General features: G+C 37.3%; 2 protein-coding genes across 3 annotated transcripts; one reads left to right on the top strand and one right to left on the bottom strand.

Annotated features, from left to right (window-relative positions):
• The first annotated feature begins 8,544 nt into the window (after positions 1-8,544).
• On the top strand, positions 8,545-15,510 carry LOC109207670 (peroxisome biogenesis factor 10). 2 transcript variants are annotated; one of them, XM_019370635.1, is made up of 11 exons: positions 8,545-8,998; positions 9,085-9,116; positions 10,149-10,238; positions 10,938-11,032; positions 11,187-11,397; positions 11,995-12,064; positions 12,151-12,229; positions 12,849-12,982; positions 13,452-13,546; positions 14,484-14,572; positions 14,773-15,510. In XM_019370635.1, the coding sequence occupies exons 1-11, from the start codon at positions 8,803-8,805 to the stop codon at positions 14,873-14,875; spliced, it is 1,194 nt and encodes a 397-aa protein (XP_019226180.1). In that variant the 5' UTR covers positions 8,545-8,802; the 3' UTR covers positions 14,876-15,510. The 2 variants fall into 2 exon arrangements, with proteins under 2 accessions (XP_019226180.1, XP_019226181.1); XM_019370636.1 differs by lacking the exons at positions 8,545-8,998; positions 9,085-9,116 and adding an exon at positions 9,134-9,892.
• A 4,150-nt stretch (positions 15,511-19,660) lies between these two features.
• On the bottom strand, positions 19,661-23,300 carry LOC109207669. The gene is made up of 3 exons (XM_019370634.1): positions 23,240-23,300; positions 23,015-23,096; positions 19,661-20,644 (listed from the first exon to the last, which is right to left on the bottom strand). The coding sequence occupies exons 1-3, from the start codon at positions 23,261-23,263 to the stop codon at positions 19,917-19,919; spliced, it is 834 nt and encodes a 277-aa protein (XP_019226179.1). The 5' UTR covers positions 23,264-23,300; the 3' UTR covers positions 19,661-19,916.
• Between the last annotated feature and the right edge of the window lie 966 nt (positions 23,301-24,266).

Here is a 24,266-nt window from a genome sequence, read left to right as displayed (position 1 = left end):
ATGCAGCACATAGTACGGTACTCTCTAGTACCCGTTGCGGCGTGCAGCCCGATCCATTTATTTATCGTCGACGACGCTCACTGGGGGTGTGCAGACTCCGGGAGTGGCCCCTTACGGCCCAAGCGCAATATCAAGCCATCTCGTGGCATCAGCTAGGCCCTCGGCCTGATATGAATATCAATATAATACTGCTGCGCCGCGCAGCCCGATCCATACTCAGTCCAAAAATCACATAAGTCCCTCGGGCCATAATAAAATAGTAGTTCTCAGCCCAAAACATCATTAGAAGTATCATTTAAATTTCAAATCTGAGTAAAAGTGGTTGAGTTTGTAAAACAGTATGAAACAATAGGACTGAGTTCAAGTAATATGTCAAAATAGTGAAAAAACAGTGATAGCAATCCCCCGAACGGTTCAAATAGTTGGCACAAAGCCCAAATATGACAATTAGTCACAAAAATGATGATATCAAATAAGCTTCAATCATTTACGCGGTAAAAACATCACTCGGGACGGACCAAGTCCAAATCTCCAATAGTAAACGACCCCGCGCTCATCATCAAGCGCGTGTCTCACCTCAATATAGCACTACGATGTGCAAATTCGGGGTTTCAAACCCTCAGGACATCATTTACATTCATTACTCACCTCAAACCGGCCAAATCTCTAGCTCGCTATGCCCTTGCCTCTCAAATCGGCCTCCTCGCGCGTCGAATCTGACCAAAACCAGAGCGAATACGTCACAATATGCTAAAGGAACAAAACCCAATCGAAAACAATCGAAAAATATCAAAAATTCCGAAATTAGCAAAACCCGAGCACCGGTCCCACTTCTCGAAACTCATAAATTTTCACATCAACAGGTTCCTTATCTCGCCACGAGTTCATACATATCAAAAACGCAAGAATCGGAGTATAATTGACCCCTCAAATCCCCAATTTAAACTCTCTTAAACTCAAGCCCTAAACCTCCATTTTTAGTCCACAAATTCCTTAAATTTTCAGTCCTAATTCATAAAATCACCATAGAATTGTGTTTTGAGGTCCAAAACCCTTACCTTATCGAAGCTCCTTGAAATCCCTCTTCAAAATCGCCCAAAAATCTCCAAGTCCGAAGTTAAATGAATAAACCCTTCAAAAATCGCGAAGAAGAACCTTTTATACATTCTGCCCTGGGGTTTTTGCATCCGCGACCCCTCCACCGCTTCTGCGGCACCACATTTGCGGTCACAAGTCCGCTTCTGCGGAAATTCATTAAAGGCCCAAATCCGCATCTGCGGTCCACCAGCCGCATATGCGGCTCTGCAGGTGCGAGCACTCCACCGCATCTGCGGTCTCAACCTTTCTCTCCCAAAACCGCTTTCGATCACACTCCTAAGTCACAAATCACCTCCCGAAGCTAACCGAACCATCGGAATTCGCATCCGAGCCCTCTAACTCGTAAGTCAACATCCGGTTGACTTTTCCAACTCAAGCCTTCTTAAAAGAGACTAAGTGTCTCATTTCCTACTAAAACTACTCCAAACCAACTCGATCACACAAAGACACTGATAATGAAGCATAAAGAAGCAGAAAATGGGGGGAAACGGAGCGGTAACTCATGAGACGACGGGTCGGGTCGTCACAACCTCCCCAACTTAAACAAACGCTCGTCCTCGAGCGAGTCAAGAAACATACCTGAAGCCTCAAATAGGTGAGGATATCTGCTCCGCATCTCCCGCTCGGTCTCCCAGGTAGCCTCCTCCACGGGCCGACCTCTCCACTGCACCTTCATTGAAGCTATATCCTTCGACCTTAACTTTCGAACCTGACGACCCAAAATAGCCATTGGCTCCACATCAAAGGTCAAATCATCATCCAACTGAACCGTGCTGAAGTCCAACACATGAGATGGGTCCCCAACATACTTCCGGAGCATAGAAACATGGAATACCGGATGCCCACTCGACAAGCTGGGTGGCAAAGCAAGCATATAAGCCACCTCCCCAATCCTCCTAAGTACCTCAAAAGGCCCAATGAACCGCGGGCTCAACTTCCCTTTCTTCCCAAATCTCATAACACCCTTCATGGGCGAAACCTTCAGCAATACCTTCTCACCAACCATGTAGGATACATCTCGAACCTTCCGGTCCGCATAACTCTTCTGACGCGACTGCGCTGTACGAAGTCTCTCCTGAATCACCTTCACCTTCTCTAAGGCATCCTGAACCAAATCTGTCCCCAATAGCCTAGCCTCGTCGGGCTCGAACCAACCAACTGGAGATCTACATCGTCTCCCATACAAGGCCTCATACGGTGCCATCTGAATGCTGGACTGATAGCTGTTGTTGTAGGCAAACTCTGCAAGTGGCAAAAACTCATCCCATGAACCTCCAAAATCAATGACACAAGCACGCAACATGTCCTCCAATATCTGAATGGTACGCTCGGACTGTCCGTCCGTCTGAGGATGAAACGCTGTGCTCAACTCCACCTGAGTACCCAACTGTCTCTGCACGGCTCTCCAAAACTGCGAAGTAAACTGAGTACCTCTATCTGAGATGATAGAAACCGGAACACCATGCAACCGAACAATCTCCCGGATATAAATCCCTGCCAGCCGCTCTGAAGAATAGGTAGTACACACAGGAATGAAGTGCGCGGACTTGGTCAGCCGATCAACAATCACCCAAATAGCATCAAATTTCTTCAAAGTCCGAGGAAGTCCAACAACAAAGTCCATAGTAATCCTCTCCCACTTCCACTCGGGAATATCCATCTGCTGAAGCAAGCCACCAGGTCTCTGATGCTCATATTTCACCTGTTGACAATTGAGACACCGAGCCACAAATCCCACAATATCTTTCTTCATTCTTCTCCACCAGTAGTGCTGCCTCAAATCCTGATACATCTTCGAGGCACCCGGATGAATAGAATACCGCGAGCTATGGGCCTCCTCCAGAATCAACTCTCTAAGCCCATCCACATTGGGCACACAGATCCGGCCCTGCATCCTCAACACACCATCATCACCAATGGCCACATCTCTGGCATCGCCATGCNAAGTCAACATCCGGTTGACTTTTCCAACTCAAGCCTTCTTAAAAGAGACTAAGTGTCTCATTTCCTACTAAAACTACTCCAAACCAACTCGATCACACAAAGACACTGATAATGAAGCATAAAGAAGCAGAAAATGGGGGGAAACGGAGCGGTAACTCATGAGACGACGGGTCGGGTCGTCACACCGCGAGAGAGGTATTAGGGGCCTTAAAGGATTACTTTGGTGGTCACAAGGGAGACTGATGGTGGAATGGAGAGGTGCAAGGAAAAGCGAAAACCAAGAAAGCATCGTATCTAAAGCTAGTGGAAAGTGTAGACGAGGAGGGGAAGAGGACAAATAGGGAGCATTATAAGTTGGCTAAGAAAGAGGAAAAGCTAGCAGTTACGGCGGCCAAGACTGCAGCTTTTAGTCATTTGTATGAGGAACTCGAGGGCCGAGGTGGGGATAAAAGGTTGTTCAGGTTAGCCAAGACGTGAGAAAGGAAGGCACGTGACTTGGACCAAGAAAAGTCCATCAAAGACGAAGAAGGTAGAATTTTTTTGGACGGGGGGCTTATCCGTCGGAGATGGCAAACCTACTTCCATAGTCTCTTGAACAAGGAGGGGACATGAGCATTAATGTACTGGGTGATTTGGAACTCTCCGGGAGCCGTTGTGAGTTGGGTCAAGCTGGTGACTATGGGGGCTGGAGGAGTAGTGGGGACGCAAGCGCTTTGTGGGACACGACTACGCAGTGTATTAGGGAAGCCGCGAGAGAGGTATTAGGGGCCTTAAAGGGTTACTTTGGTGGTCACAAGGGAGACTGACGGTGGAATGGAGAGGTGCAAGGAAAAGTGAAAACCAAGAAAGCAGCGTATCTAAAGCTAGTGGAAAGTGTAGACGAGGAGGGGAAGAGGGCGAATAGGGAGCATTATAAGTTGGCTAAGAAAGAGGCAAAGCCAGTAGTTACGGCGGCCAAGACTACAGCTTTTAGTCGTTTGTATGAGGAACTCGAGGGCCGAGGTGGGGATAGAAGGTTGTTCAGGTTAGCCAAGACGCGAGAAAGGAAGGCACGTGACTTGGACCAAGAAAAGTGCATTAAAGACGACGAAGGTAGAGTTTTTTTGGATGGAGGGCTTATCCGTCGGAGATGGCAGATCTACTTCCATAGTCTCTTAAACAAGGAGGGGGACATGAGCATTAATGTACTAGGTGATTTGGAACTCTCCAGGAGCCGTTGTGACTTTGGGTATTGTAGGTGGATTAGAATTGATGAAGTTGAGGGGGTTATTCGTAAGATGAGCAGGGGCAAAGCGACCGGGCCGGATGAAATCCCGATGGAGTTTTGGAAGAGTGCGGGCAAGGCAGGCTTGGAGTGGCTAACTAGGTTATTTAATGTCATTTTAAGAATGAAGAAGACGACCGAAGAGTTGAGGTGGAGCACGGTGGTTCTTATATACAAGAACAAGGGTGATATCCGCCTACAATACGCCCTTCGGGCAGGGGCAAAGCGACCAAGCCGGATGAAATCCCGGTGGAGTTTTGGAAGAGTGCGGGCAAGGCAAGCTTGGAGTGGCTCATTAGGTTATTTAATGTCATTTTTAGAACGAAGAAACCGCCCGAAGAGTGGAGGTGGAGCGCGATGGTTCCTATATACAGGAACAAGGGTGATATATAAAATTGTAATAACTATTGGGGTATCAAGCGGCTTAGCCATACTATGAAAATCTGGGAGAGAGTGGTAGAGCTAAGGGTAAGGAGGAGTGTGTCTATTTTCGAGAACCAGTTTGGGTTTATGCCGAGACGTTCGATTACAGAAGCCATCGACCTTGTTAAGAGATTGATGGAGCTGTATAGGGAGAGAAAGAAGGACTTGCATATGGTGTTCATCGACTCAGAAAAGGCGTACGATAAAGTTCCGAGGGAGATTTTATGGAGATATTTGGAGGCTAGAGGTGTACATGTTGCCTACGTTAGGTTGATTAAGGACATGTATGATGGAGTAAAGACCCGAGTGAGGACAGTGGGTGGGGACTCGGACCATTTTTCGGTTATGATGGGGTTGCATCAAGGGTCGACACTCAACCCTTTTTTGTTTGCTCTGGCAATGGACGTACTGACACGCCACATCCAATGAGAGGTGCCCTGGTTCATGCTATTTGTAGATATATTGTATTAATTGACGAGACACGAGACGGTGTGAACACGCAATTAGAGGTATGGAGGCAGACCTTGGAATCTAAAGGTTTCAAGTTGAGCAGGACCAAGACAGAATGCTTGGAGTGTAAGTTTAGTGGCGAGACTCTTGGAGAGGAATGGATGGTAAGGCTGGACTCGTAGGTCATCCCTAGGAGAGAAAGTTTTAAGTACCTTGGGTCTATTATTCAAGGGGGTGGGGAGATTGATGAAGATATCACACATCGTATTGGGGCTGGATGGATGAAATAGAGACTCGCTTCCGGTGTTTTATATGACAAGAATGTGTCATCGAAACTTAAGGGTAAGTTTTACAAAGTGATAGTCAGACCAACGATGTTGTATGGGGATGCGTGTTGGCCAGTCAAGATCGCTCGTGTCCATAAGATAAAGGTAGCAGAGATAAGGATGTTGAGATGGATGTGTAGGCACACCAGGTTAGATAGAATTAGAAATGAGGTTATTCACGATAAGGTGGGAGTGGCCCCTATTGAGTACAAGATGCGGGAAGTGCGGCTTAGGTGGTTTGGTCATATGAGGAGGAGGAGCACAGACGACCCGGTGAGGAGGTGTGAGAGGTTGACATTGGAGGGCCTACGGAGAGATAGAGGTAGGCCAAAGAAGAGATGGGGAGAGGTGATTAGGCAAGATATGGCGCAACTTCAGCTGACCGAGGACATGACCCTTGATAGGAAGGTATGGAGGTCGAGGATTAGGGTAGTAAAGTAGGTAGTCTAGAGTGTTCGTAACAGTAGTATTAGCACACAGTCTCACTTTTTGTTGGTAGTAGGATTTTATGACTAACTACTATTTTCTTTCATTGTTGATCACATGATTATTTTGTTGTTTTTATTCTGCTTTTATATGGCTTTTTGGTACTATCCCTTCTTGTCTATATTTTCATTAATGTGGTGCTTATGCTTTCGTGAGCCTAGGGAATATTGGAAACAACCTCTCTATCCTCACAAGATAGGGATAAGGTCTGTGTACACACTACCCTTCCCAGACCCTACGGTGTGGATAATACTGGGTATGTTGTTGTTCTTGTAGTATTGGAAAAAATAGTAATTTTATTTTCCTAATATTTAGGATTCTAAAATCCTACAATTTTAATATTAAATACTTTTCTTTGAATTACATAAGAAGGCCTATTGTTTAGGGCCTTCAAATAACAAGTTTTAAAAAACCTTTAATAAAAGGCTTTGAATTGGGTGTTGTTAAAACTATTCTAAAATTTGGAGGAACTAATATTTAGGCTGTTGAGTTGTATTCTAGAAACGTCACTCATTCCATTGTAGCACAAATATATGAGTAGTTCCTCGTAATTGAGCACGAGCTTTCATATAATTGAAAAATCTTAACCGTTGATTTAAAAAGGTTAAAAAGCAAGAAAAGAGCTTTGAAAGTTTAAATTGGATATTCCTATTATTCTAAAAAAATGTTAATTTTGCATGTACTCTACCACTGCATATATGAGTAATGTCCTTAGCGAAATGTCGTTCGCCTTTTATACCCTTTAAAATAGAGTTTCAGAACCTTATAAACATATACTCAATACACATACTACAAAAGAAATATTAAAACTAAATTAGATTTTATATCAAATCTCCGAAAGATTTTTATTTTAATTATGATTTATAAATTATTTTATTAATGACACTTAAACTCAAATTTATATATGCACAACCTACCTCGCTATTGTAAAACACTAACTTTCAACACGTAATGTTTATGATTTTTTTACCTTTCCTAAGTGAATTTGATTTTAGATAAATTTGTAATTGTAATTAATTTAAAACTTTATTATTTGATTTTATTCATAGTTGGATCTTGAGGATTTCTTCATTTATCAAGCTAGCTAAATAGGATAAATATTCATTTTTTCAGGAATAACACCTTTTTTTTTTTTTTTGTTTTTAAAACGTTTGTTGATTTGTATTTATTAAACTATATAGGAAGTCTTACTATTAAATATTTTGTATATCTTTTCCTTATTTGAGATATGTAACAATAACAATTTTGCAGAAGACAAGTTATATAAAAAATGAAAAATCCACAGAGAATAGGAGAACTATACCAATAATTTAATTATCTTAGTAAAAAGAAAAAGTAAGAAAGGCTTAAATATGAAAATATAACTAAAGTCATGCCTAACTCCTCCATCAATATGATGGGCATTGTTGGAAAAAAAAAAGTCGATGCGTCGGTCGGCACTTTTTCGATTTTCTTAATTCTTAACTATGATTTACAGCTACTCCTAGAAGTAAAATTAATTATGTTATATAAGTTAATTATCTCAATATCCATATTTATTATATTCTTTAACTCAACATTAAATCTAAAATTACATGTGAAATGACACTTAGTAATAACACATCATGTTATGAATATTTTTATAATATTTAAATAATCTATTATAGTTTCATATTTATTGAAATAGGTACATGCGCAAAACGCGTACAATAAAGTTAGTAGTTAAGAAATGTAGGAAAACGAGAATTTAATCTACCAAAGCAAATAATTGGGCACAGATAGGGGTGTTCACGGTTCGGTTTGGTCGGTTTTTTATTAAAACCAAAACCAAACCAATTTAATCGGGTTTTAAAATTTTAAAACCAAAACCAAACCAAATTAAATACAAACCATCGGTTTGATTGTTGTTGGTTTGGTCGGTTTGGTTCGGTTTTTCGGTTCTTAGTAAGCTAATGATAAGTCGATAATATTAAAACAACGCTAGACAACAATCTGAAAATAATTTGCCAAATTTATGCTTTTTATATATTTCTTTGAGAACTGAAAGTTTATTTACATGTTTATATGAAAAGAATGAACAAAAAACAAACTATAAGGTTGCTTTCTAAAGCTTTAGCCATTGTTGTCTTGCAATTTGAATGTGCTTTCTTTACTCTTGTGGTGGTTTTTTTTACCTTCTTTTAGGCAAAAGTATGTGCGAAGGGTTAGAGAATTAGAGTCTATTAATGAAAAGAAAATTGGTCGAATCCTATTGTTTTGGGCTTAAGCAATCTTTTAAGATATAATATAATAAACCAAAATTCAAAATAAAAATTAAAATTATTAACAAAAAGATATTATATTGTATATAAATAATTATTAAATTTTGTATATAATTAATCGGTTTGGTTCGGTTTATTTTCGATTTTTTAAAATAGAATCAAAACCAAACCAAATATTATCGGTTTTTAAAATTTAAAACCAAAACCAATCCAAATAAAAAAAAAATATCGGTTTACTTAATCGGTTTGGTTCGGTTTTCGGTTTGGATCGATTTTCCGTCAAACCGTGAACACCCCTAGGCACAGATGGTAAATTTGGGAGGTTATCGCGACGTTCAAAAACCTTAGGGAGGTATTTTATTTGCATAAAACTATTGGGAGAGACATGAAAATATCACTATACTTTGATGACGTTGTAAAGTCATGAAATCCGTTGTAGTGAAGCCTCCCTGATAAAACGCTGTCGTTTAGAGGGGTAGAAGAAAACATTAGAAACTTGTCTACAGCTTCGGCACCACTTCCCGAACACCGATGTGCAACACTTTGCAATACCCTATCTGAATTCTGAATCATGGGATTGGAAGAACCGGCTAGAATTTCATCCAATGTCGGAAACAGTAGCGACGGCGGTGGCGCCTCCACTTCCGGCAGCGTGAAGAGGTTCCCACTGGCGGCACAGCCGGAGATTATGAGAGCCGCCGAGAAAGATGACCAGTATGCCTCCTTTGTCTATGAAGCTTGCCGTGATGCTTTCCGTCACCTCTTCGGTCTCTCTCACTACTCCCCTTTTCTTAGTTAGCTTCACTTCGTAACTGTATATCTTTCTGAAATTTGTAAGTTCCTGTTTTTTCAGGTACAAGAGTCGCTGTAGCTTACCAGAATGAGGTAATTCCCATTTCCTTTTGATGCTTTAATACTGTGTCGTCCCAAGTTGTTAACTTCATTAGAGTATGTGCAGTGTGAAATAAGGAAAGAAAAAAGATTTATTTTTTGTTTCTAAAGAGTTGTAAAACAAAAGAAGCTATTTTAATTTTTTAAATTCTTGTTATTGTTATAGTGGATAAGGGACCCTGTATGTAACTTGAGATTTGTTTTCTCTGATTGATTACTCTGTTTATTAAAATGAACTTCATTGCAAAATCCATTTGGCGAGTGCTGTATCGGAGTTGAATTACTAGTCAGAATGAATTTTATTCCAATTGAGGTATGTATTCACTTAATTTGGAAAATGCTTAATCCTTCAGAAAACTGCCACTGGGAGTTTTTCAGCAAGACTCACCCTCACCTTTTACTGTGAACTTTCACACAATGTTTTCTTCATTCTGGTCCTCTTTTGGCTGGGGTAAGCCCAGGTGGTTAGAGCTTAGAGTTCCATATGGCATCCTCATAATCTTAGGAGATCAAAGAAATAAAAGAAAACTATAGGCGGCAATCAAAAAATGACGTAATAGTGGGTTGAAAATTTTGTTTACTCCGTTTATGTTGGATAGGAGTCGATTAGAAGAAGTTAAAATGATTAGAATGATCTAGCTTCAAGAGAACAATGTGATTTCAGTGCAAGAGCAACTTGCTTATCTCGAGGGCTTATCATGAAGATGACTGAGAATGTTACCCAAATAGTGGCTATGCATAATTCAACTCTTTGCTGTAGAATTGGTCAGGTAAGAAGAGTTATATTTCTTTTTTTCTCTTCCAACCATAACTAGCGTCAAAACTAATTGTACTAGCTTTCTCTCCCCTTTTACCCTTTCCTTTTTAATTGTGGAGCCAAAAAGACATGTAAGATAGCCTGTGGATCTTACTTGTGAAGGATAACAGTTCTAATTTCTTTAAGTTTTTTTTCATAGAACATATACCCCAAGGATAGCAATCACTTCCTGATACAAGAATTGGTGCCTTCTTTTATTTTTTTTTCAGGCAAAACTCTTGGGGCAAATGCTCTATTATATGCTGACAACGGGTGCAGGGAAGCAAACATTAGGAGAAGAATACTGTGACATCACTCAGGTTCAGGGAGTTTATGTTTTGCCCTTTCTGCCTAGGGACTAAGTGTCCTGAGCCATTTGGTGTTGCTCTTCTTGTCTTGATTTTATCTTCACTCATTTTTACTACTCCCTTCGCTCCAATTCTATGTGTGGAATTTGACTCGGCACGAAGTTAAGAAAGAAAGAAAGTTTCTTGAAACTTGTGGTTCTAAACCTGCCATGACATTTTAGTGGTTATAAAAGCATGCCATTTAGGGTAAAATATGAAATTTAGAGCTAAATTATTTTCAAATATAGAAAGGCGCCACTCTTTTTGGAACGGATTAATAAGGAAATAATGCCATACAAAATGGAACAAAGAGTATCTTTTTTGATAGGGAGGAAAGAATAATATTCTCTCCTGATTAATGTGTTTGTGGATATATTTCCTGGCATAATTGTAATGTTTGCAAGCATGCATTTAGACATTGTATAAATGATGTTCTAGCTAACATGTAATTGGTTCCTTTAGCAGTTATATTCATTGAGAAGTGTTGGTCTAGATTCTCTCTTTCTGATAAGAAGTCTTGGTCCAAAATGTTGTGTACATAGAGTTCTAAACAGGTCCAAAGTTTTAAATTATACGATTTAATCATTTGATTTTCAAAACTGCGTCAGCAAATTTTTGCTTTTCTCCTGTGCAATTAAGTGTCTATATTCTCATTACGATTTGGTATTACAGGTTGCAGGACCATATGGGCTTTCCCCAACACCTGCAAGACGTGCTCTTTTTATTTTCTATCAGTCAGCCGTTCCATACATTGCAGAAAGAGTCAGGTTCATCTGCATTTTCTAGCAGACTTCATAGAAAACATGCACATCTCTTACTTTTTCTTCAAACAGTATTTTTTTAGTGTGTGATTTTTGTATACCATATCAATATTTATTGCCTTGTTATTTATTTAGTTGTTTTTTTCTGTGTGTTTTGCAGTTCTAGAATAGCTTCCCGTGGCATCACCCTTGCTGATTCAATGGCCGACTATACATTTGGGGACGTTCGTACTTCAAGCAACGAAACTGAGGCATCAGTGACTGTTGAGATACAGTCATCTTCAACATCCACTCCATCAATTTCAGCTCTTTCAAGATTAAAAGCCAAGATAAGGGGTTTCTGGTTGTATGCAGTTCGAAGGTGGCCTTCGGTATGCCCCCTTCTTCCTAAGTTTTTTGTTATGTCAGATTGCCAAAGCCTGGGTGTGAAATGAAGTGTTTCTCTCTCACTTTTATATCTATTCTCTGTCACATATGTAATCCACAAACTCAATGGATAAAGTTGCTCAAGTTAAACTGGATTTCTTCTGAGTTGGATGCTCTGTTTTCTTAAGTTCTCTTGCAATTTAAATTACTGTATTACATTCTCTTGCTCCTAAGGAAGCATCTATGGCACTTTGTATTTCCTGGAGCATTTCAGACTGTTGGATGGTGATAAATTCTTTGGATCTTGTGCACTCGCCAATTATTAAGCCAGGGGTGCCTTGTGTAGTATTATTGCAAACAAATGTTTGTGATATTCTATTTATTTAGGACAAAGGTTTAGAATTACTTCCATCCTGATTAGAATGCTTTGTAGCACGACAAAACCCTATTTACTGATGGTCTACCCTTGGGGCTGCCAGGGCCATGTTCAACTCCTTTATATAACTTGCCAAAGTGGCTAAGACAGAGTTGACATGTAGAGATAATTGGGAAGTACTTCCAATTTTTGTTAAAGCAACATACATCCTTGCTGATTCTTGTAGGTGCTTCCTCTTGCCCGTGAGGTGTTGCAATTGGTTATCCGGACCAATCTCATGTTCTTCTATTTTGAAGGTAACTTTATTTGCCACTCAATAAACTTAAGTGCTGCTAGTTTCTGAAACACATGCTGAGAGTCATTTAACTTCTTTTTACGGCAGGATTTTATTATCATATATCAAAACGTGCTGCGGGCATTCGCTATGTGTTCATTGGCAAACCTATGAACCAACGACCTAGGTAAAATTGCTTCCATCTTCTGTTGCAGAAACAGTCGTATGAAGTCTATTGTCTGTAACTCTTTGCATCATTAGCATCTGCTCTTTGAAAGTGAGTTTTCCTTCTGGCCAAATTTGGTATATTTCTGGCTATATAATTTTTCCATGCTTATCTTTTTGTGAAGGACAAATTTGCACATAAATGGTTCTTTCATTTGACTATGTTGACATTCCTTCTTGTATACCTTGGGACAATATTTTTGTGTCATTGCTTATTAGTTTCTGCCAGGTACCTGTGTTTCTTTTTTATGCTTTCCTTGATTTTTAAAGGAAAAATTGAGAGTACTGTTCTTCACAAGGCAAGACTGCTTCGTTTTGCGAAAATATTTGACATTGGACGTGTCTGCCGCTTTATGTGCTTTGGGATGTGGGTAGTCAGATATTTCACTTTCATGTACCACTTAAAACTTTTTCCGGCCATTTTGCGTAATTTTCTATGTCATACTTCAAAGTAGTGGATGATTCTCTGTCTGGCATATAGTCAATTATTCATCTCTTAAAATAGTGTGATTTATGGCTCCTGTCTTCATTAGGATGCCAGTTGGACATTAATGGGTGCCCAAAATGTTCTTGTTGTGCAGATATCAAATACTAGGGGTCTTCCTTCTAATTCAATTATGTATTCTTGCTGCTGAAGGTCTGAGGCGTAGTAGTTTATCATCCATTTCAGCTTCTGTTCAACAAGCACCCTTTGGAACCTATCAGACTTCCACAGGTGAAACATTTTGCATAATCTCTTGGTCTTAGAAGTGAGGACATTCTCCGAGTAGCAGGTGCTAAATGTTTATTTATGTTGATCACTCCAAAATACAAAATAATTTATTATGTGAAGGGAAAGAATAGATGTCCCCATTATGGACATTCATCACCTGCTCCAAGGGTGTCACTAAGGCTTCAACACTAATAGAGGAGAGAAGGAGATTAATTGCAAAATGAGTTTCCTATGATTTGGAAGATGTGATCGTGGCAGAAAGAGTAATTATGCGCCAGAAAGTTACAAATTTTGGTTTTGGTCATCAAGTTCACTTTTGTATCTTTGCAGTTATGCATCTCTAGTAGGTCTGCAAATATGCACTAGTAAATTAACATTTTAGCCTTTCTATGTTAGTTTCTCCTTTCTTCAGGTCTATGGTAAGTCATCTTTTTCACTTGTTGGCTGTAACCTTTTCTCTTTGTGCCTTTAGGCCGAGGTTTACCTGTTTTAAATGAGGAAGGCAATCTAATTACTGCTGAAACTGAGAAGTATGGGCTGGTTGCTGAATCCACATCAACCTCAGAGGTATATTTTGTTTTACTGTCAAGAATTAAGTTTTTTACATAATTCATTTAGGAAATTTGACCTAGAGCGAATTTCATCACTTTTGCACTGTTCAAAAATTGCTTGGAGAGTAGTTGAAGGTTATACGAGTATTACTTTGACTTTGTGCCTTCTATAATGGGTTCCACTCTAAATTGTCAGACTTCAAGCACCCTTACGTTTAATTTACAAAGTTACCATAACCTTCCCCTAGTTCTATTCTATATTCTAGAAGTCTCCGTTCCATGAGTCAAAGCATTTGGCCTTCATATCTTAGTCATTAACCAACTAATATTTAAAACCAAATTTTAAAATACCTAAGCTTTATTACGTCAAATTACATTAACTTCTATTTAATTTTTTTAAATAAAAAATTTATTCACACTGATAGAATTGATTAGTATTGTCTTTCCACTGAAACGGACAGTAGTGAGTTCGAGGATGAAAGAACCAAAAATAGTAAAAGCATGTTTGACATTGTCTTCTAATAAGATATTTGAACAAAATAATTCATGCTGCACTTGGCAATCTTGGTAATAACAATATAATTTAGGATAACTACAAATTAAATATTTATGTTGTATATGACGTACCAGATATGTCAATTATTACTTTGAACTTCATCATTACTTACTAAGGCTGAGAGGTTTAGGGTTCAAAGTTTAAAGGAGAAGGTTATATTACACACACAAACATATATATGCACTTAAAGTAGATGCATCAAGCATCTCCTTCTTAGACTTTATCATCTTTTTTGTTTCTCCTATTTATTGTATACCTTGTTCTCCATTACAAGGTACTCAAGCACATGGAATTACAAATGATTAATCACAACCCCTACCTAGGTCCCCTTTTCATCATTGCTAGCTTAATCTTACGTTTTTCAACAATCCAACAAATTATTCTTTTGTTGTTTCAGTCGCAAGGAAGCAATCCAAGCAAATGCACGCTTTGCCTAAGCAGCCGCCAAGATCCAACAGCCACACCTTGTGGTCATGTGTTTTGCTGGTATCGACTCCTGACTGTTTCTCTTTTTACCCATTATTTTGATTGACCTTTCATTCCCTGCAAAACCAAAACCAAAAAGAGAAAAAAAAGGAACAACGTTGTGAAGACATCAGAAATACTAATTAATTAAATAAGAGAGATTATGAAAGAAGAAGAAAATGACACAATGCCCTTACTTTTGTTTTGACTACTATTTGTAGGAACTGCATAATGGAGTGGTGCAATGAGAAGCCTGAATGTCCTCTTTGCCGTTCTCCTATAACACATTCAAGCTTAGTTTGTCTGTATCATTCAGATTTTTAGTCATGGATAGGTCAGATATTGCAAAAAAATCTGCAAAAAAATTACCAAGGCCGGGTCTGTTCTCGATGTGTCAGAAACGATTCAGTGGTACAGTTGTGTGTACTTCATGTTGAAATGTGGGATCCTCTTTTATTTTCGGGTGCTCCCACACAGCGAGCTCTGGAAGCCATATTGGGGTAAAAAGGGTGGTTGTGAGCTGTGGAAGGGTGTAGACTTTTTCTATTGATTTACCAAAGTTAATCAGGTTAAGTTTTGTGCCATGTAATGGTGTAGCAGATCCATTTATGGAAAGCAAGCACACAAACAGCATTCCTCGTCTTACACAATGCCGCTACTTGTCTTTCACTGACGAAAAGATTGGATTTCCCTCATAGGAAGTTGTCGCTGCTGTTCCGTGTATTGTCAATTTTTACATGTGCTTCGGGACCGGATTGACTGGATAAAGTTGCGACAGAATCAATCATTGTTGAGGTATGACTGGTATTTGTGATGTATGACGAGACTACATTTTCACCTGTGATATTAAAAAGAAATTAGTTTTTTCAACCTCAAAATTATAGTATGTGGAGGTCTTGCAGCTAACTGTCTTTGGTTTTCAAAACCGAAAGAGGAATATATACATCTTTTTTTATTTACTTCTCATTCTATGCTTCTATTGCATTAGAAATACATTCCGTTGCTTGGTCTACTAGGCAATATTTGCTCGGTACTTCAGTATACCTGGAAAAAGAATTTGCCAGACCATAATGATTTTACATTTTAGAGTAGGGGTGTACATAGGTTCGGGTTTTTCAATTATCAAACCAAATCAATTGTGTCGGGTTATTAAATCTAAAGGTCAAACCAAACCAATAAATTCGGGGTTTTTAATCTTGGTTTTTCTCGGGTTTTTGGGGTTTTCGATTTATTTCGGATTATTCTTTTTCATAAAGTCTTCACAGCACAAAATATAGAGCTGTCAATATGGGCCGGGCTAGCCCAGCCCAACCCACGTGGGCTTTAGCTATTGACGGGCTGGGTTGGGCTAGCCCACCATTTTGATGGGCCCTATAATGGTCAGCCCACCCCAGTCCTATGTGGGCCGCGGGCCCCCATGGGCCGGCCCATCATTTTTAAAAATATAATTTTATATTTTTTCTTTAAGTTCTGACTAAAAAAAAGATAATTATTTAAAAGTTAAAAAATATCTTATTGGAAAAAATTCGCAAAACTTAATAACTTTTTATATTATTCCAATATATCACAATAAATACTAAAAAAAGTAAAAGACAAGATTATATTTCATTCACTAAAAGTCAAAACATAAAACAAACTATTCAAGAGCACGTTCATGATGCTTATGAGATATCCAACACATCACCTTCATCAAACACATTTGAATCCGCTTGTGACAAGATTATCTTAACATCTTCACTTCGATCTACAATTCATATGCAATATTAATTAGTTAAATATTAAAAATAATTAAATTTTAAAAATTAATAATATTTAAATTTACATAAAAAAATATTACCAGTTTGAGTTTGGGAAAACCTGTGCAGCCAATTTCGAGTAGTAACAAGTGTTTGGACATTTTCATATTAAATGCAACTTCTGTACTTTGTAAGAACACGCCACAAATGCTAAATGTTGATTCCGATGCTACAATGGTAATAAGAATACTAAGTACATCACGCACCATCATGGAAAGATCGGGATATTTTCTAGAATGGTATGGTCCTTCCAATACATGACAACATCCATCTCTTGAAACTTCTCAAGATCAAGTTTTGGTTCCTCTTAGAAAAGATCCAATTCTGACCTTCCATCTCTAAAGGCAGTATACTTTTTATTTTTTATATATTTTAAATAAATATTTTACTAGGCCCACGGGCCGGCCCAGCCCAGCCTCAGTCAAGCCTCACGGGCCACGGGCTTACTCGGGCCGGGCTTAAAAGCCTCGTTTTTAAAAAGGCTCCAAAAATTCTAGCCCAGCCCTGTTAAATCACGGACTGGGCTGGGCTGGGCTGGCCCAACGGGCCAAGCCCATATTGACGGCTCTAACAAAATATAGAATTTGTGCTCCAAATATTTTCTTGATCCTATTAAGGCATAACCATATAAGGTGTTTTTCAAGAAAATAACATAAAATTTGAGGTGTGCTATGGTATTGTACTAAGGTTTTCAACAATAAAGATAATAAAATTGCATAAAATAAATAATATTAATATACCATAGTGAAAATAAAGATAATCTAAAGTTACTAAGTTGCTAAAATAAGTACGACTAACAAGTATTATTTTTACATGACTAAACACTATAAAAAAAAGTTGTGTATTTTATCTAAATCAAGGAAAAACTAAAAAAAAAATAGATATCCAACACTATTGTCATTCCTAGAACAATTTAATTGAATGTATTTTATTAGCATTAATATTGACTATAAAACTTATTGTAGCATTCAAGAATTATAAGTCCAAGTTTAAAATAATACGTTAAAAGATAAAATTATGAAAATGTTTAAGAAATATTTATAAATTACACAATAATAAATATTTTTATGTATTAGATATATTTAATACTTCTATACATGTAATATCGGGTTGGTTTGATTCAGTTTGATTTTTTTTTTAAATTAAAACCAAACCAAACTAATTATGATCGGATTTTTTTTTTCCAATACCAAGTCAAATCAAACCACAATCGAGTTTTTTTCTCGGTTTGATTCGGATTATCGATTTATCAGTTTCCTTTGTACACCCAGGATAACGGATGATCTCTGCAGAAGAATTAAATAAGTTAATAAGCTGCGCTGCATCATTTCTTTAATGCTGTGAGATTTGCTCCTATTTTGTCATATTTATTATTATAGCTTTTTGAAAACTTTTCACTCACGTGTTAAAGCTCATTTTAAATTATTTCATTATGTTTTTTAAGCTATTCTTTAGCGAAAGTGTCAACCAAGTAATATAGGAAGGAAAATAGAAAAAGCACATTTTGGAGCTTAGCAATTTTGGAAGATTGCATATGTGGGTGTATATAGGTCGGGTTGGTTCGGATTTTCTAATTACCAAACCAAACCAATTGTATCAGGTTATTAAATCTAAATACCAAACCAAGCCAATAAAAGTCGGATTTTTTAATCTCGGTTTTTCTCGGATTTTTCGGATTTTCGGGTTTTTCCCCCCATAAAGTCTTCATAGCACAAAATGTAAAATTTGTGCTCCAAATATTTCTTTAATCCTAGCAAGACATAACTATATAAGGTGTTTTTCAATAAAATAACATAAACATGAGATGAGTCATGGCATTGTACTGAAATATTCAACAATAAAGATAATAAAATCGCATAAAATAAATATTATTAATAAGCCATAATGAAAACAAACATAATTTAAAATTACGACTAATAAGTACTATTATTTACATGACTAACCACTAAAAGAAAAATAAGTTATAGTACATGTTATCTAAACCATGTAAAAACTAAAAAATAGATATCCAATAATATTTCAATTTATAGTACAATTGAATGTCTTTTATTAGCATTAGTATTGATTTGATTCTGGTATAGGATTTATAATTTGAGTTACTAACATTTATGGACTATAAAACTTATTGGAGCATCCAAAAATTATAAGCCCAAGCTTGAAATAATACGTTAAAAGATAAAACTATGAAAAAGCTTAAGAAATATTTATAAACTACACTATAATAAATATTTTTATGTATTAAATATATTCAAAACTTCTATACATGTAATGTCGAGTTGGTTTGGTTTCGGTTTGACTTTTTTTATTTAAAATCAAATCAAACCAAATATGGTCGGGGTTTTATTTCCAATACCAAACCAAATCAAACCAAACCATGGTCGGATTTTTTTTTCTCGATTTGACTCGGATTATCGGGTTGTTGCGGTTTGTCGGTTTCATTTGTATACCCCTAATTGCCTCAGTAAAAGCCATTTCCTTTCTTGTTTTCTTTCTTTTTCTTTATCATTTTATATTAGCAAGTGAACCGACTCTTAGGGGGGTTGAACTAAAATTGATAGTCGTGGATCTGTCCTGTCCCTCATTCATGTATGTGGTACTCCTAAACAAGTGCACAAATAGCAATTTATGCGTCGTTATCGAAAATAATAATTTATGCGTTTTGAAGCTCTCGGCAAACGATTTTCCAGAGAACTAGAAGTATACACAGGCAAAACTCGTATTACTTAAAATGAGAATATAGTGCTGCGTGGTGTTAAAACATATGTACTGATTCAAAAACATAGTACCTTAAAGGACTTAAAAGTTGCTGTAAGAAAAGGCAAGATAATAAAGGCATGTGTTACTAAAATAGCTCTCTCTAAACAAAAAACAAAGAGAATCTTTGTAATCTTAATTGTATATGCGATGATATAAACTTGCAGAAAACTTTAAAATGGGGTGTTATAGTTATGATATTGTAATTAGCTAAACTAACTTTTCACATATAAGAAACTAGTGACTAAGAGATTATGGAAAAGTACTTAGCATATTTTCTAATTATAACAGCACTCACATCATGCTTCAATGTAAATCTATACATAGGTCATAGGTGTATAAATAACAAAGAATTTTACTAAACTAATTCAGCAACCTACAAGTTTGCAGTAAAACTAGGAGCATGCTCCCACTAGAAACGACCATCATAATTTCTAGATTCTCTTACCAAGCAATAAGCAACTAAATTTACTTGCCACTTAAACCAAGCCAAAGAAATATTGGGATTTCTCTTTAACAAGAAACAATAATTTCTAAAAGTACTTTAAACTCTGTAAAATTTTCACTCGAGGAGTTACAAGAAAGAATAATTTCTTTGTCATCACATTCGACTATACTTGGGCTATCAAAATGTGCAACCAAACGAGAGCAAAACGCAAACACATAATTTCAGTATGCCTAGCGTTGCCACAACTTGCAATATAGATGCAATTGTTTTCCTTACTTCGTGTTGTAGTGGAGTAGGGATTGTTATGCGTGATTCGTTAGTTTCTAGCTGCAGTTTCTTCAATTTTTCGAGGTTGTGTCAACGTTAATCATCTATAAGCAAATAGTCCCGGCGGCGGCCGAGGTAGCGGCATAAAAGGCTCATGGTATCCATAAAAAGGAGGCGGCTCCTCCCTGAACCACCGCGCACTGGCGGAACGCATGTCGGCCCTTGGTACTCTATGATCAAAAACAAAACGACCACTGCCACTACTATTACTACTTCCTTGTCTCTTCCAAGCATGAAATTCACACCTGCATTCACGATCATCAACACGTACAGATCGATATTGATCTTCTTTAGGTGGCGGTGGTACGTAATTTTCAACTCTATGGACCCAATCTTTACGTGGTGCATAATGATCATGTGGAGCGTAATGATCACCAGTTGTATGAGTAGAAGAATCTTGATTGTAATTTTCACCTTCTCTTTTGTAATTCCTTTGTCGAGTATTATCGGTATTATTCTGCATTGGACAATTGTCACTAGGAATATTCTTCTGGTGACAATGATATTCGTTAGGGTTTTGAGTTTCCTTGGGCAAGTTGTTCTCGGCTTGATTTTTGACATGGCTTTCCCTCTGATTCTCCATTGGAGTATTTTGATAATTCTTGCCATGATATTTATGATCAGTTTTTGCCTCCTTTGAACAATAGAATATGACTTTTACATTTGCAAGTTTTCGTGATCTTCGAGTAAAGTAGTCCATGACTTGCTCTATATTGCCTGCTATTTTTGCCCATCTTCTTTCCCTATCGATCTCAACTGAATAGACACCTGTCCATAAAACAAAAACTCCAAGAGTCAATGAAGATGATCGATCACAACTGGAGTTGCGAATTACATATATGCATCCATATGAAAATAAAAGTGGAATTTCCGTCCAAAAAAAGATGGTCACATGTGTTATTGAAGACGAAAACTCAACGACATTATAAAAATAATACTATATGTACATTTTATGTCTTTTAAGCCTCATTTGTTTGTATTTTTTGATGTTTAGTTCAAGCCTCAAATCATTTAGTACATTTGTTATTTTTAAGATTTAATCACTTAGTAGGTTTGAATAGATTTGAATTATTCAAATTTGGAAAAGGATTTTTATATTTTTAAGAAGCTAATTAGCTAAAGATTTTTACGAAGATAATCTTTCAGCACCATTATATCATATCTGCCAACCACTAACCATCACTACACAATCACAAATCACAACTATCAGTCACGACCACCACTACCAATCACCAACAACCACCACCAGCAGCCACACATCCCACTGATACCACCAATCACTTCCACCATCATAACCACTACCACCGCCTCAACCAACCACCAACTCCACTAGCCACCATTGACGGTCACTATCACACCGACCACCTCTATATACCATCATAGCTATCACCATTGCCAAACACCACCATTCATCGCCACCACAACTAGCCACCATGAGTAACTAGGGGCCAATCTACTAAGGCCCAAGGGGGTAGCATGCCAACCGCAAGCCTAATTCGGTCGAAACTCAACGTATAAATAAATATTTATATAAGAAAAATACAAATATTTTTAGTGCCACCTGTAGTAACAAAAGATGCCAAGGTTGCCTATGGCAAAGGATTGGAGGTTCCACCTTGGGGGCGAGCGGTTGAGCTCATTTGACAACAATATTTTAAATTAAACGTTGTGGCTTGCTGCATCACGGTAAGATTCTATCATTCTCTATGTATATATATATATACTATGTCTCTAATTAGTGTAGGAGTATTGGTTTTTTCACGTAGTTAAAATAACATTTTCTTTTCAAAATCTTCTCTTCTATCATAATTATTACATTTTTTCCGTTTGATCGATTTATCTATATAAACATAAAAGACAAATAATCCGAATCGAAGTTCAAAGTTGCTCAAACTAACAATACGTTTACTCTATCTGAACCGAGTAAATAGCAACACATCTGCTTTCAAAGCAATGTGGCACCCGAGACCTCTAAATCCTGGATCTGCCTCTGTCAATAAGCATTAGCGTTAGCCACTACCACCAATCACCTCCACCATCACAGTTATGGGCAAATTTAGAGGGCGCAAATGGGTACATATGATTCCCTTTCATCGAAAAATTATATTGCATATATATGGTTAAAATTACTTTTACATATATAGAGTAAATGTTGAATCTCCTTTACTTATTGCTTTTTCTTCGTGCATTTAGATTCGGACATTTTAATTAGAAAAACAACCCCTTGGGATACCTTCTAAAACTCAAAATTTATTTTCAACATCCACTCGAAAAGCAGAAATGATAAAGCACTGCAAAGAGTTGTTTTTCTCTATAATATGGTCAACGAGTTGTTGTACTCATCCACTGGGTGTACCCTTATAATCCAAAGGTCTTCTGAATGTTCTAACAATCATTTTGACAAATGACACAGAAATTCATTAGATATTGGACAAGCAATAGCGGCACACGCTATTTAGCTAGCGTTTCGCCATAGATTCCAAATTTATTTTGAAAAATCTGATTTGGGTGAAGTTTGGTTTGAAGATGAAAATGTATTTGGACATACGTTTTCAAAACATATTTCCCAACTTTATTTTGGAAAAACATGTATATAATTCCCAAGTTTTGGGATTTTGGCCCAAAATCAGCAATTGGGGTGATTTTGCTAGCGTTTGGCCATAGATCCCAAATTTATTTTGAAAAATCTGATTTGGGTGAAGTTTGGTTTGAAGATTGAAAAATGTGTTTGGAACTATACGTTTTACAAAACATATTTTCCAACTTTATTTTGGAAAAACATGTATATAATTTCCAAGTTTTGGGATTTTGGCCCAAAATTAGCTCAATAGCTTATTTTGGGATTTGGGATTTCAGATTTGGCATTTGGCCAAAATGTGGGCAAAATTTATGGCCAAACATGAGTTTTGAAAATAAATCCCAAATTTATTTTGGCAAAACTCATGGCCAAACGGGGGCTTTGGGATTTAGGGTTTGGGATTTTGCCAAGGCAAAATTTGTGGCCAAACATGAGTTTTGAAAATAAATTCCAAATTTATTTTGGCAAAACTCATGGCCAAGCTGTCCTTAATGTCCTTAGACCTTTGTAAAGCACAAACCATATGCAGTTTGTAATTATTTTCTAAAAGCTACTAGTACCTTCCAGTCGAAGAATTCTTTTCCTCACTTTTTTGACACAGACATCGCAGCAACCAATGTCCTCTATTTGTAATATACAATCCTGCAAAAAATGAAGAAGAAAAGATAGCACTATAAACTATTTTATCCACTGAACTAGGAAGAATGAAACTATATAGAACTGCAGAAATAACATGGCGAAAATATGATTGGTGTATAATAATGGAGAAACGAACAAATTAGTACCGGTTTAGGAGCTTCATGCTCCATGGAGACAAGAACGGCTCTAGGGTAAGGAGGCACCCAAATATTTATGCCCCAAAAATATTAAGTATTACTATATTAAAATATAACATATTTATTTTTATATGATTATTAATAAAAGATTTCAATGTTAACATTTTTAAATTTGGTATTGAATTAATACGATAAAATTTTTCTTTCATTAAATTAAACAATATATTTCCATTCTCATTAGTTCTATTTTCTGTATTTTCACAATTTTAGTTTCTAATAAATTAGCTATTTTTTTTTTGTCATATTTACTTGATCCATACGTCTTAAAGCAAGTTCTTTTGTGTTTTTTTTTTAAATTATGAAATCCCGAGGCAAATGTCACAAGATTCAATGAATAATGGGTTCGTCTCTTTACCATTTTCACTTAATACTATAGTTTTGTATAGAGGAGTGTTCAATGCCAAAATCTGAATATATTAATTAACTTTTCTCTAGATTAACATTAAAGAGATTTGTATGGGTCAGAATCCGACCCCACGATAATTGACGAGGCTAATCCCGTTTCAAGCTAATTCATGATTAATTAGTGGTACGACCACTCAGAATTGATGATGTTCAACCCGCATCCGGCTCGATCGACAAGGCCATGGCCTATCCGCCACCATAAAGGCGAGATCCCAACGTGGTCACGGCCATTTATTGCCAGCTCACGAATCCCACAGCTATAAATACTAAGAGTGGAAGCCCTAGAAAGGGGGCTGCTTCTTCATCACTATGGAGGAGAGAGAGAAGAGAAAAACACACCCTTCTTATGGGAAGTGAAAACATCATTGTAAGGCTCTGAACCTCTTCATGGAGAGGCAGACCAAACCAATATTATCAATAAAGGCTTTTAATACCTCTCCCCCTAATCCTGAGTACAGCTTTTCGCTTCCTTCTTATGGTCCAATGGATTATTACGATTTGCTATGATTTTCCCGTAATTTATTCGTATTGTTTTGCATTCATAAGATATGTGATAACTTTTGAGCAAACA

This window comes from Nicotiana attenuata, unplaced genomic scaffold (genome assembly GCF_001879085.1).
Source record: "Nicotiana attenuata strain UT unplaced genomic scaffold, NIATTr2, whole genome shotgun sequence".
In the NCBI taxonomy this organism is placed as follows: domain Eukaryota; kingdom Viridiplantae; phylum Streptophyta; class Magnoliopsida; order Solanales; family Solanaceae; genus Nicotiana; species Nicotiana attenuata.
Note: the sequence above shows the minus strand (reverse complement) of the source record. Positions and strands in the feature narration are given on the sequence as shown.